We start from the raw sequence: 14,211 nt of genomic DNA, 5'->3' as shown, positions 1-14,211 counted from the left end.
GACTCAGCTGCTTCACGTCGAGCCATCTAGCACTGCTGTTTCCACATCCACCCAGAAACATCTGCTGCTTCCACCAACCCTCATAGCCCTGGTGATATTTCTAAGGGGTCCACGAAAGGAAGGCCTTATTGTGTTATCTGCATGGCCCTGAAAAATTGGACATTTTTCCACAAGCCAAATATCCAGGATGATACCTCCCAGCACCAGCAAGACCACAAAAGTGGTGAAACTCCCCTGACTTCTGTGGTAGGAGAGAAAGCCCCAACTTGTACATAACCCATGGACCCATCCCCTCTCCCCAGTCACCTAGGAAACCCCTTCCAATCCTCACTCCTGCTGTTGCAGGCACCACATTGATGAAAGTCTCTCCTCCTCCACCTGCCCAAATGAAAAACAACCCACAGCCCCTATCCTCCCTTCCTCACACTCAGAAGGATTCAGCATCAGCAGCTTCTCTCTGTTTTCTGGTCAATACTGCCTTTAAGGATTTTCTCCCCATGCCCAAGGTCAGCTGTTTGATTTAGTGATTTCTCCAACCCTAAACTCATGCATGCCCTCGGCTACTGCCAGAGCTCTCGCAGACCTTGGGGACCCCCATGCAAAAGGCAAGTCAGAGCCTCATTTTGTAGATGGGGAAACCTGAGATCTCAAAAACAATCTGCGCAAGGCTGCGTAGGCAGGTATGGGACCGAGTGAGCCAACCACTGCAAGGTCACTGCTGCTAGTGTATGCAGTGTGCCTGGAGCAATGGGAGCAGGGTGGGAATTTAACAGAAACCTCCCTGCAGATATCCACATTTCCTCCCTTCTTCTCTATATCTCCATGTCCCTGATCTTCGGGAGCTTCCCTGGGAAGTCCGAGTAGATTACTGCTCAGTTAATGATCTAGAGTATTTCTCTAATCCCAGAATACTATTGGGACTCCAGGGGGAACTACAAGGCAAACCCTTTCCCTAGCATCTTCACAAGTGCCCAAACACAAGCACTCGGATGCTCTGGTCCTGCAGCCCCAAACATTCAGCTTGGCCATATGCCACTTCCCTCGGTGGGAAAACCCTCTGAACGGGCAGACAAACAAGCCTGGCCAGCTGGAAACGAGCATTCATGCTGCGGCTTATCAGCCTTTCGGGTGGCCATAAAAGTGCATGGAAAGAAAATTCAGCTGGCTGCTGCTTTGGGAGATATTATGAGAAAGAAAAAAAAAAAAAAAGAGGGTGTAACATCCTGTTTCTTACTCTGATGCAGAGCAGGAGCTGTTTCATTACCTTTGTATAGCTTGCCTGATTTCAAGGACAATTAAGATCATTTCCCTCATGTAGTTTTCTGCCAAGTAAGTTGAGATTTGGGATTTTGCCCCTCCCAAAAAGGGCAGTTTAATTGCCACCCTGACAGAAAAAAATAAAGGAAGAGTGAGGTGAGGAAGCTACCCATCTCCCTGCCCACATGTTGTGGTTAAAAAGGAGCCAGCATGTGGCTTTGGAAACCACTGGCTCTTTTCTGAGCTCAGGAACTTTCTTTGCAGACTGAAAACAAACTTCAGGAAACACAGAGAAAAGGGGAGGCTGGGTTTTCACGTGGACAGCGAAAACACTACAGAAATATGAGGTGACCTACTTACTCAGAGCCTCCGTGAGTTCATATTAAAGAAAACATTTGTCTTTCATCTCTCTGCCCTTGCATTGCTGGCACCGTGACCCTGAGCTGGCAGGGAGAAAGCAGCCCCAAGAGCGCACCTCTCCCCTGAACATATTCTGGCGTGCTCCACGTGTGGTTCCTGCCAGCTCCCTGCAAGCCTTCCTGCCCAAAGCGGGGAGAAGGCTGCTCTGGTGGTTTTGGCCACTGTGGCAGCATCCCAGGCTGGTGACAGACTGCCTGCACGATCCCCACATGCCCAAGGGGAATCTTTGCTCACAGGCTTGCCGGGCAGCAGCTCAGCGGCTTGAGTTGGGCCAGGACCAAGCGACGTGCAGGAGAGACAGTGAAGGAAGGCGTGAGGTTGCTCCCCAGCAAAGCCAAGGCACTGCTATTATTCCCAGCTGCACAACACTCGCCCGCTCATTATCAGGCTGAGCCATCGCTTTACCCAGTTCCATTATAAAACACTTCAGAAATGGTGTAAATAATTCAGAAGAGGAGTCAGTGGCTGTCTGCAGGAGATGGTTAAGGAGGATGCTGGGCTAGCCACGACACATGGCCAGGGACCATCATCTCCCGATCCAGAGCCACAGCCACTTTGGGGTAATGCACAGTGGTGCTGGAGCAGCCCTGAAACAGAGCTGAACTGAAGGAGGCAGACCCTGGCAGTGCAGTGTTACTGAACATCCATTTGGCAGGATACATCCATCATTCCTCAGACCAGGTCTCCCACAGTCCTGCCTGGTAACATCCCCAATCACCAGTGCTGCGAGGAAGCCTAACAGGGTGGAATAAGTGTCTTTTGGGAACCCCGCCTCCAAAGGTGCTTTCCCCACCTTGTGGGCACAGCACCAGGATTAAAATTTCATTCTCTGTGGCATTAGGCATAATCCTCCCGAGCCAGGGGATTGCCACACAGTGCCTTAAAAAGGGCAAGCGGAAAGCGGGGCAGGGAAGAGGGAACACCCCAAGCTCTCCTGCTGCTTCCAGCCACCCCAGGCAGGGGCTCCTGGGGACATCCCAGCATCTCCAGTGCTGCTCAGATGAGCAGAGTCCCCTTCAGACACACACTCTTGCTTGGCACCATCTGTTTCATTTTCTTACGAGCACAGCAGTTGTCACCCCAATTAGTCAATTAATCATTTTCCAATCAACTAATTGGCTAATCAGTTAAACACGGCTCTGACTAAAGCCCCTGGAGATCGTCCTGGATGCGAGCAAGAAGCTTTTGGGGCAGCTTCATCACAAAGCTACCCCATGGCAAACAGCCCAAGGGCATCTGGGGAAGCAAACAGGGGCTGCTGCTGGGGTAGGAATTTCCCCTACATTTCCTGGAGGAAGGGGACCATGCCCAAGCACTCCAGGCTTCAGCCCCTCAGACCCATCCGTACCCTCCCTGCAGGGTGCTGGCTTGCCTGGCACTCACCATCCTCATCCTCTGGTTCTCTCACCACCAGCTTCTCGTTTTCCGAGTCCAGATCTTCCTCCTGGAGGAGTTAAAAACAGAGCAGCCATGAGGAGAAAGTGCTGCCTGCAGGGCAGGGAGGCAGAGACCAGAGCTCCTGTGGTGAGGGCTGAGTACCCCTTTCCTGCCTCCTTCATGGAATAGGCCAAAAGGATGCTCGCTAATGAGTGAGGTTCATTAGCCTGCTTTCCTCTCACTAGTTAGTGGGGAGGGATTTGGCCTTGCTTACTGTGCTCCCACCCAAAGGCTGCAAACTGCAAGTGCCTCCCCATAATCGAGGAGATATTAAGGTTTTTACGAAGAACCTGCTATCCTGGTGTCCCCAGGCACAGTCTTGTGCCTGAGCACCCTCCCGGACTGGCACCCCCCGTGCTCCCCACCCTGCCCAGGGATGTGCAGGGGACTGAGCCACTAGCCACGAGAACTTCTCCAGTATGCCCCCAGGCCAGGCTTGGACAGACTGTCCCAACACTAGGAAAAGCTGGGTCCTCAGCAAAAGCCACCTTGCAGCCACGGGCCAAGCGGCTGCTCCGAAGTACAGAAGCACTCACTAGCTGAGACCAGTGGTCGAAGCCAGCGCTGGGAGGTTCATGCTGGGACCCTGCCAAGACCCCCCCCAGCCTCGCCTGGCAGCAAGCCCCAGAGACAGCTCTGGCCCCTGGACCCCCAGCTCCTCCTCGCTCCTCCAAGAAATGCCTGCCCACATGCACTGCAGTGGCACAGCTGACCTCTGGAGCACAGACAGGGTCAGCAACAGTGCTTTTTTTTTTTTTTTTTAAATGCAAAGCAATTTTGGAAGTTTTGGGGGTTGCCTCCTACAAGGTACAACAAACTTTATCAAGCCCAGATTCCTTCCCCTTGCAGAAAGTCATGCAAACTGCAAGCAGGGAGGGAGAAGAGCGCTCCAGCTCTGGAGATAAGACAGGAACACAAGGTAATGCCCCCGTGTACATTCCTTCCTCCCGCAAAGCGCAGCACCCAGCACCCCGGCTGCAAACCCCTGTGGTCAACAGCACCCTGGAGCACACGTCCTCCCGCATCCTCCCCTGCCCCATGCATCCCATTCAAAGTAATGGGGCTGGCATGCAAAGGGCAAAGCACATGGGAGAGAGGGAAAGGAGCATGAAGGGAGCCTGGCGAGCCACCATGCTATCGAGCGGGACGCAGGAAAAGTTGGGGTGGAGGAGACCCGAGGGAAATGAAGACCATCTGAGAAGGACCCTGCGCAGAGCTGAGCGCTAGCTTTGTGGTGCATAGCTTTAGATAAACTGCTGGAGCGCTGTATGCAGCCCCAATCCAGAACTAGGTTAGTTTGTCATCGGTGAGGAATGCGCATTATTCACAGCCATTTGGCTTCTTTTCGCCACCCTGCTCTCGGGCTCCCCAGAAGGACATGCTGCTGAGACCCCCACCCCCTACAGCCACCACTATTTTGGGCCACGCTTCCAAACATGGACACTTCCCGCTGGACACCCAGGCGTCCCCTGGGGACGACTAGGAGCAGGGAAACACCCAAAGGAGTCACCTCAGGGAGGGACTCAGCCACAAGCCCGGGGCAGCGGCTCCCCATCACATGGCTCCCCATCCCTCTCCCTGTGAGCCAGAATGCCCCCAGGAAGACCTGACCTTCAGGACCTGGTACAAGAAGGGACATTTTAGCCTGTTCCCTGCCCAGGTGTTAAGAACTGAGCGTTTAACAGTGGAAACAAGTAGGAAATTTGGGTGCCAAACCTCCAAGGAGGGAAAATATCTCCACTCCAACCCAGAGGATGAAACATTTGATGGGAGCAGAGAGGGAGCAGCCGGGGATGCCAGGCTGGCAGGCGACAGCAACATGCCCTGGCTGTGCTGGGAACCCCCCACTCGTGGCAGCTGGTAGCTCGCTGCAGCGCGACATTTTTCTGCTTGGGTGGTTTAGAGGCAGATGCCAGCACCTCCCTTCCCCCCATGCTGCGGCCCCAGCCTCAACATCCCTGTCTGTCTTCCTCGCCGGGGCTGCTCACTCCCCCGCAGCCATCGCTGTCCCACCACCAGAGCCCCCCAGGCTGCCTTAGCGTGACCCCACTCCCTGACCCCCCCAGGAGCCAGGCATCAATCCCTGCACATCCGAGAAGCACATTTGCACCTGGACCACCGTTTCTCTCTGCTTTAAATGGACCAAGTCATTAAAAGCCCACCCAACCCCCCCCGGGGGGAGCACAGCAGGCAAGCTTTGTCCCCCCCCATGGCCACTGCTACGCTGGGACATGTCCCATCCATGCAGGGACACCAGCACACTGTTCACTGTGCCACCCTCACCAGGCCACCTCTCCGTCCCACGCACCTCTGCCTTGGTGCCTTGGAAAGCTGCCTTGGAAAGCGCTGCATGGCCACATCCATCCTCCACTTGTTCCGTGTGCCCGAGGCTGGACCCAGGTGAGGCACCCAAAGGTGGTATCTGGAAAGAAGCAAAAACTTTGAGCACAAAGGTCCCTGAGCCTTCCCCGTGCTCAATCAACCAGCCCCGGCAGCATCAGCACACGCAGACAAATCTCCAAACGCGGCCAGCAGCCTGCCTTGCCCTGGTGCCCGAGCCCATGCTGCCTCCGATCCGTGTGCCAAGCCATGGCATGGCTGGTGGAGTGAGGAACACCAGAGACCTTCAGTGCCCAGCCCTGGAGCCAGGGTTTGGAGGTCGTGAGCTGCCCTCTGCGGCATTCCCATCCCGCAGGACTGGGACCCTTGCAAGGAGCCGTCGGTGAGAGGGAGCAGCCTGGCCAGCACCGGGCTCGGCTGCCCGGCTGTCCTGGCAAGGCTGGAGGCAGCTGCCCGCGATGCTGATGCAGCAGGTCAGAGCTAGCAGGAGGGGAGAGGAGAGGAACGGCGCGATATGCTCAGTTCGTTAACACTTGCAGGGCCTACTCTGCCAGCTGCCTTCTCCATCGCAGAGTAATACCCCCTTGAAACCCCCCCGTCCCCCTACCGTAATCCCAGAGCTGGGGCTTCCCTGCCCTCTCAGCCCCATGTCAGCTGTGAACGCAGAATGGTCTCAACCCCCATGCAAAGCCTTCCTTCCCCTGCCCTCTCCCAGCACATACACTTCTCAGCTGAACCTCTCTCCCTTGTGCCGGGAGGGCGGCTGCGGAGGAAGATACGCGTGGGCAGGGAGCGGGGACATTGTGTCTGTTGGCCTTGCAGCAAAATACCAGTGCTGGGCTGGGAGCAGCCTCTGGGCTGGCTTAAAAAAAACCAAACTATCAGCAGGGATAAAACCCCCACCCCCAGCCTGGCTGGTGCCCATAGCTCCTGCCAGCTGGGGCAGAGGGGAGAGTGTTCCCTGCTTGGAGCATCCCAACACCTCCAGGGGGTCTGCCCCAAATTTCAGGGCTCCTCAGCCCTGCCATGGCCGGTGGGAGCCCTGCTGTGCTGGCTTCCTTGCAGCCGTGGGGCAAGAGGAGCCGAGCTGGCAGCTGCTGTGCCCCCACCGTGGGATGCTCTGCGAGAGGAGGGCAGCATCCTGCGGCCAAGAAACGGAGGGGGAAGGTGGTAGGGCAATGCTGGGAGACTTGACAACCAAGAGGACACTACGGCACCCCAGGCACTGCTCTTCTTTAAGAAGCACAGCCCAGGGGCAATGCAGGGAGACTGTTTCAAGTGGTAGGGAGCGAGGGAAGTGTGGACCAGGGCCAGATGGCAGCAGGAGCTGCTGGAGAAGCAGGGACCCAAGTGCTCCGGCCACCAACCTGCAAGCCAGCATCTCTCCATGGTTGCACACCGACCAAGAAAACCTCCCCGCAGAAAAAAAAAAGGTGACAAGAAGCACTGCAGGGAGACGACGCACATCATTATCCGGGAGCATCTGGAGGAGACTTGACGTGGGCCGCCCAGGCCAGCTGCTGCAGCAAACAAAGATCACATTGCTGCCGGCATCAGTAAGGGGACGCGTTCGGCGGCAGCTGCCTGGCCCCGAGGCCACGCAGGGCTGGGAACATGCCCTGCGCTCCCTGCCTGCTCCCACTTGTGGGCAGGGTGGACCCAGCCCACTCCACAGCACATCCCGTGTCCTCTTACATCTGAATCATACCTCTGCACAGCTTGCCAGGGGCTCTGGAAAACCCAGCGCCTGCCACCGCAGGGTTAAAATCCAGAAAGTCATTTACTTTAAATACCAACGTAGCAATACATCTGTCTTGGCTTTTGGCAGCTCTTGGCTTTAGAGCTGAAGCATTTGTTGGATCATCGGAAACGTGCTTTTGCCCTTTAGCTTCCATAGCCAACAAGCGAGACGCCTGCGCGTGAAGCCGACTCTGGCAGCGGAGGCTTTGGACCAAAACAAGAGTGAGGATGAGACCTCCAGGGACATTTTGGGTATGGGCAGCACTGACCACAGACAGTCCCAAGTCTCCCAGGGGAAGACGGCTTAGGCACAGGAGCTTGGCACTGCATCCCCAAAATCCCCCCTCGTGGCTCTGCCACCACATGAGCCCTCTCCCAGCCCTACAGGAGACGGAGGCCGGGCTCCCCATCACAACATCATCTGGTTTTCAGCTCATTTCTGGCTGTTTCCTCCCCACTTCCTCCGTCACTGGTGCAAACCCCTCTGAGCAATGGGTTTCCCTTCTCAGAAGAGACACGGGGACAGTGCGGGGCCAGTGTGTCCCTCTCCCCGTCCTCGGTCATAGGGACAGCCACGGTGTCTACGGGCAGGATGAGAACAAACGAGTGTCCCACTCCAGCTCCAAGAAGAGGGAAGATCGCAGGCTGCAAAGCAGGGGGAGAACATTGTCTTGGATTAAACTCCCGGCCCCTGCATGTTGCCATTTATGGCTGCACTTTCTGCTCCAAGCCTGATGCAAGATGTTGCAAGAGGGAAAGAAAGCAGACAGGAGACAGCCAGCCAGAAGGAGAAAAGCCAGGAGGAAAGGGGGAAGGAAGAAGCCTTTAAAAAAAGAATAAATAATGATTTTGGGCAGAGTTTAGCAAAGCAAAGCAGCTGCTACGTCGGCAAGTCCCTTTCACCCCACTGCTGCGGCTCTCCATCCTCCCACCAGCCAGAGAAGCAGCTGCTACAGGACGAGTTTTCCTGCCCTGGGCAATGGTCCTGCCAGCCCTGGGGTGCCCAGCGGGTACATGCCACATGCAAAGGTGGTGCTTTGCAGATCTGACCCCCGCCACAGTGTGGGGAGCATCTGCTCCCACCCGTCCTCCCCATTACCGCTGTGGGCAAGGATGAGCCATAGGGCGGCTAGAGCCCTACCGAAGCTCCAGGGCCATCCAGCCCTCAGCGAGGGGTCAGGCAGTGCCAGATCTGATGAGGAAAAACCGCGGCATGTCCCATAGTGGCCTGAGGAGTCCTGGCTCAGCAGCACCCATCTCTGCGGGCACCATCACACCCCAGGGAAGCACTCCCAGCATTGCACCCAGCCTGCTCATCCACTGCTCTCCCCTTTTTGCTCTGGCCTCCGGCAAGCAAACACCCCAGGCAGCAACACTGGGACATCTCTTGCTGGCACAGATGAGCCAGCTGGCATCCTCGGGCAGGGAGCAGGGGCAGGCAAAGCCTGCCCTCACCTCGGAGGCTTACCTGGCACCCATTCACATGGGTGGGCACTTCAGAAGGCAAAGAGTCCTTGCGGCCTCTGCTCCAGCAGCCGGCCGGCTCCAGGCAGCCTCCCGGGGCTGTATTCTGCCCAGAAGGGACTGAGCAGCAGCCCAATCTCCCAGACCCACTGTAGGGGACACAACGTAAAGCCCCAATGCAACTGTGCCCCACACGGCGTCCCAGCACCAGCCCTGTGCTCCGACCCCACGGCTGGGATGCAGGGGAGGGCACGACACGTGCACAGGCTCCCTGGGGGGGGTGACACACGTCCCACCTCGCTTCCCAATTTGCAGCCACTGCAAGAGATGATGGGTTTGTTATCAACACAGACTGCACTGGGTGAGAGCTGGGGCACATCCAAGCAGTTACAGGTCTGGCTGGAGAGTCCTGCATCCTGCTGGCAGGGGCCGGTGCCGCTGCCAAGGCTGTGATGAGGGGTAGCACATCGTGGCATCCCTCCCCACCACACTGTGGGACAGCAGAGCTCCTGCCCCAGCCCTGTGGCAACACAGAGGCAGCTTGCACAGCTGCCAATTAAAGCCAGACTAATTAGACACCCTCTCCCCTCTGGCACGGGGAAGGCAGTAGGAGGTATTAGAGAGGGAGATGCTGACTTAAATTTAAAGAGGGTCCCTGCTGCCTGTGTGTCCAGAGGTGCCAGGAGCCCCCGGGAAGGCACAGACAGGGGTGGGGGAACACAGGGAAAAGGTGCCAGGAGCTTTGCAGAAGAGGCAGGCGACATCCCCTTCGTGCCTTTGCTATCCAGGTGACAGCACCGCACGCTGCCCCGGTCAGGCAGCGTTTGCATGACTCCCTGGCCAGGGCGAGCTGGGCACCTCTGAGTACAAGTCCCACCCTGCCAGATCACCTCCAGAACTGTCCCCTCTCTCCCCACTGTCACCCACTTGACCCTGCTCTCTTTGAAGCCACCAGCTGCGGTTAACCCTTGGCAAACCAGCCAGGCTGCCGTGCCCAGCAGAGCCTGGCACTGCCTGCTCGCCCTCCCCATTTCCAGAGCATCCTGGCCAGGATGGCATCCCAGCAGTGGCTCTGGACCACCACTGAAAACCCTGCCCTGTCCCTGCCATCTGCCATTTCCAGGACAGAAATACTCATTACAGAATTGAGGTTTTCTGACCATTTCTCGCAAGAACCAGACTCAGCAGCTTTAGCGACACTGTGGTTCCCACCCAACAGCTTTTCATTAGGGGATCGCTTTGACAGCACTGCCTCATCCGTTAACAAGCTGGGGACAGGGATGAGAACAGACAGTGACACACTAATTAACTTTTTTTCAGTGATGGGAGCCAGCACAGACAAGGAGAATCACTACCAGCAGTTAATGGAAACAAGAACTCCTAGGCTCCTTTCCCTGCTCTGCCACTACTTCATTTTATAGCTGTGGGCACAATGCTGCAACGGTCCGTTCCTCCCAGAGAGGGGCAGGGAGGCCCCGACCCACATTGATTTTAACCAGCCGGTTTCACATCGCAGGCTACCCTTGTGGGAGGTGGGAGCAGGAGGGAAGCTGAGCTACGCAGCTGCCCCAGCAGATACTGGTTTGCAGAGACAGGGAGAAGGGAAGAGGTAGCGGGGTGCACAGCTCCAGCCAGCCATTAAACACACCAAGGCTGCTCTTCCCAAGCAGGTTCATCCATCAGCATTTTGGTCAAGTGGTTAATGGCTGCAGTGAATCCGAACCAGCCTGGCGCAGTATGTGCTAAGCAAACAGGAGGGGGGAAAAAAAAAGAGGTAAGAAAGCTCTCCGAGTGCCGAGCACAGCCCTCTGCTTGTTAATGTATCGAGAAGCCCTGAGCCTGCAGCAGCTCTGACACCGCCGGGAGCCCGCAGCCGAGCGGACAATGTCTGGGAGCCTCGCCTGCTGAGTCACATCAGCGGACTGCAGCCCTCAGCTGAGCCAAGATGGGTTTGATAGGGCACATTTCCACCAGCAGCCGCCTGCAAAGCACTCGCTGCTCTGCCCAAGGTCAGTCCCATCCCTGCCTGCAACATCTGCTGGGCTTTGGCCTAAGCACTGCTGGAGGAGAAAGGAACTTTGAGGATATTTGCAGGGAACAAAACCGGGGGAGCCAGTGGAGACTCAGCAGAGCTGTGGAGGGTCTCCCCCACTCTGCCCACAGGATCAGCTCCCACATCAGCAGCCCGGGCACTGCTCCCCGCTCACGTGTGCGCAGCGCCTGCTGGAAACGCACGTACTCCCTCCGCCGTGCCACCCAGCACCGTGGGACCGCCAGCCCCGGCCAGGCAGCCTGTGCCGAGCAGTGCTGGCAGCCGCGAGATCACGCGCGGGCCAGCGCTCCCAAACACTTACTCAGCAGCGAGAAGCATCCCTCCCCCTTCCCACTGCTCTCCACCACCACCCAGATCGCAGCCACCGCCCGGTCCCTGTCCTTCCCAAAGAGACACTGCTTACGTCCAGGGCAACTTGTCCTGTCTCGCTCCTACAGCACGGTAACCATTTCCCAGGAGGAAAAACTGGCAAGGACCCTACTCGGCTCTCGTGTCCCCTTTGCTCTGCTGTAAGAGGGGCTGAGGGCAGCGCAGCAGAGACCCTGGTCCCACCAGGCCCAGCCAGGCTCCTGGAGGACACAAGATTCCCTGTGCCTTGGGTAAGGGCTCACCTCCAGGCATGCAAAACCCCGTTACCGCACCTGTACCCGAGTGGGGATAAAAGAGCTGAGCCCATCTCTGAAGGCAACAAGCATCGCAGCAGTGCCTTTTCAAAGAAATTGGGACTGAAGAGCAGCCAGAAGGGAAGAGAAACATTCCCAAGAAGACTCAAGCTAGCGAGACAGCAGAGGAACCCGTGAGCTCTGGCAGCACTGGATATGGCCATCTGTCCTGATGGGGTGCTGCACTTCATCAGAGAGTGCTGGGTATGCCCCAGGCCCCACAACAGCTCCGGCCAGGTGGCCAGTTTTGGTGCCGAGCTAGCCCAGCCAGGACCCAGCCGGCTAACGGCAGCCCAACGGCTCTCCAGCTTGACAGAGATCCTGGTACTCAAAGGCACCAATAAATCATGGGGCAGAGGGACAGATGTGGCTTCTGGGATGCTGGGACGAGGGAGGGGGCTGCTTGAGAGCCATACCCGTGGCCAAGGGGTGTGGGGAAGTAAAGAGGGAGAGCTCTGAGCCTCAGAAACGACAAGGGTAGGCGAGAGGAGCCCACGGAGACAGACCCACGTCCCAGCCCTGAGAGCAGCTCAGGGCTCACCCTGGGCGTTGCGGAGCATCACGGTACAGAAGGGAGTGCGCAACCCCCTGGGACTTGCCCAAGGCCGTCCAGTGAGTCAGTGGCGATGCTTTCCAAGGCGAGGGCTGTCTACGCACTGCCCGGCAGCCTGGATACAGTCGCTGAGGATTACAAATGCTGCTAATAATAGCCAGCAGGCGCCTGGGCCCCAGGCCTGCGCTCCCCGGCCGAACCACGCTGCCTGCGCACGGACGACGCATCGCTTCTGGATTTCCGAGCCACCCCATTACTCACTTCCCCCCATTGGGACAAGGGGCCACCCTGGGAGAAAGGGACCTACGGAGGGAATTCAGGCACCTCGGGTTGTCACCGAGTCCCATGCGAGGCAGGCAAGAGCAGAGCAAGCTTTTTCCACGGACACTGGGTCACCCTTTTATTCTTAAACAAGATCCAGTGCCGGAGGAGGATTTACCGGGTGTTTATAGGCATCGCTGCCCCCCCCAGTTCAGCCAGGGGTCAGACCTTGGGGCCGGCGTCCTGCTGGGGTTGGGAGGGAGGGGGAAGGCAGTCCCTTCCCCTGGGGCTGGCGAGGACAGCCAGCCGGGGACAGCGTAAGGGAACCCGGTGCTGGCAAAGGGACAGTTTGCTGCAACCCACAGAAAGAGGATGCAGACGGGAAGAATAAACACCCCCCAACCCGCCAGCACCTGGATGAGCTCTTGGGAGAAGACTCCCAGGGGCTGGATGTGCAGACAGGAGAGGCTCACACAGACACACGCCTCTCTTCCCTTAAATCTTCGCTATCTTGATTATTTTTAAAAGTATACCTCGGGGAGAGCCAGGGGTGGAAAGGAGCCCGAAACAACCACCCCCCCACCCCGCTGCCGCCCTCGGGGACAACGGGCTCGTCCCCACCCGAGAGTAAAACCCGGCTTTTGCCGGGACCTCTCTCGTTTTAGAGGAAAGCCCCGGGCGCTGCCCTCCCGCCGGCACCAGCCCCTCCGGCGGGGACGGAGGCAGTCGCGAAGGGACACTGCGGGGGACGGGGACGGGACCCCGGCTGCGGGTTGGGGGGGAAAGACGGGGACGGGACCCCGGCTGCGGGGCCCCCAGCGGTCCCGGGGGACGGGGAGAGGCTCCGCAGGGAGCCGACCTTACCTTGCTCTCCGCCTCCTCCCGCTGCCCGGGCTCCCGGGGCTCGGCGGGCGGCTGCCGGGGGATGCTCTCGGCCGCCGCGGGGCCGGGCTCGGCCGCGGGGCCCGGCTCCGCCGCCGCCTCCTCCCGCTGCTCGGTAGCCGCCTCCTTCCCCTCCTCGCCCGCCCCGACCTCCTCCACCGGCACCCGGCCCCCCTCGTCCTCCGGCCCCCCGGCCGGTCCCGCTCCCTCCGCCGCCGCTTCGCCCCCGGGGCCGGGGCCGCCCTCCCGGGCCGGCTCCGCCGCTACCGGCTCCGCCGCTACCGGCTCCCGGGGCCGCTCGGCCGCCCTCTCCCCCTCGCCTCCCCGCAGCCTCACGAAGACGGAGGCGAGGACGAGGGCCAGGACGGTGAAGAGCAGCGGGACGGCCAGGTACAAGTCCACGGTCACGTCCATCCTGCTCCCGGAGCCCGCCCGACCCGACTGCGCGGCCGCGGAGGGTGCGCGGCCAGCCCGCTCGGCCTGCGGCGGGGCTGGGCAGGCTCTCAGCCGGCTTTACCCGGCGTCATCTGCCTGGGCCCTGCCCACAGCCCCGGCCCCCCCCTTCTCCCCGGCCTCGGCACCCACCTCCCGCACGGAGCCGGCAGCCGGAGCTGCGCCCACCCCCTCCCGGGGCGCCCACCCACCGCCACGGGTGGGATTTCGGCAAAGGGGACCGGGTGAGGAAGGCTGCCTGCAAGCAGCCCCCGCTATCCTCGATGCCGGCGTCTGGCTCGGGGCGGGAGGACCTTTCATTAGACGCTGCCCTATAGCCCAAAAGTCGTTGCCGGACCCCTCTGCCCAGCCGCTTGCATCATTGTAACTGTTTGATTTGGAAAGGTCTCTGCCTCCTGGGATGCTCGCTGTGGGCAGAGAGGCACCCACAGCTTGGTGAGCTCAGCCCCATTGCAGGGAGCTCTGTGCAGGTTGGGGTGTCAGCTGGCCTCCATGGAGTGTTTAATGAGCATTTACACCTTGTTAGCCCTTGGCTGGGTAGCAGAGGAGCTGGCAGGGCGAGGGAAGTCCGTCCTGACTCTCCTCGGTGAGGAGCATCTGGCAGCGCATCTCCGCCAAGCTTCAGAGCGTTGCTCCACCTTCCCCAGGAGCCGTGGGCGATATCGGTGGCACTCATAAACTGCTGTCGC

At 58.9% G+C, this 14,211-nt stretch overlaps 1 protein-coding gene across 3 annotated transcripts in view; it reads right to left on the bottom strand.

Moving 5' to 3' along the window:
• Positions 1-13,586, bottom strand: part of MXRA7 (matrix remodeling associated 7) — a 30,483-nt gene extending 16,897 nt beyond the window's left edge. For all 3 annotated transcript variants that reach the window (XM_075044931.1, XM_075044933.1, XM_075044932.1), the window contains exons 1-3: positions 13,052-13,586; positions 5,423-5,536; positions 3,061-3,121 (exon numbers count right to left, since the gene is read on the bottom strand). In XM_075044931.1, coding sequence (XP_074901032.1) covers positions 3,061-3,121; positions 5,423-5,536; positions 13,052-13,483 — 607 coding nt within the window. In that variant the 5' untranslated portion in view covers positions 13,484-13,586. The remainder of the gene's footprint in view (positions 1-3,060; positions 3,122-5,422; positions 5,537-13,051) is intronic.
• Positions 13,587-14,211: the final 625 nt, after the last annotated feature.

This window comes from Buteo buteo, chromosome 13 (genome assembly GCF_964188355.1).
Source record: "Buteo buteo chromosome 13, bButBut1.hap1.1, whole genome shotgun sequence".
NCBI classification, from domain to species: Eukaryota; Metazoa; Chordata; class Aves; order Accipitriformes; family Accipitridae; genus Buteo; species Buteo buteo.
The sequence above is the reverse complement of the archived record's forward strand: the minus strand, read 5'-3'. Positions and strand labels throughout refer to the sequence as shown.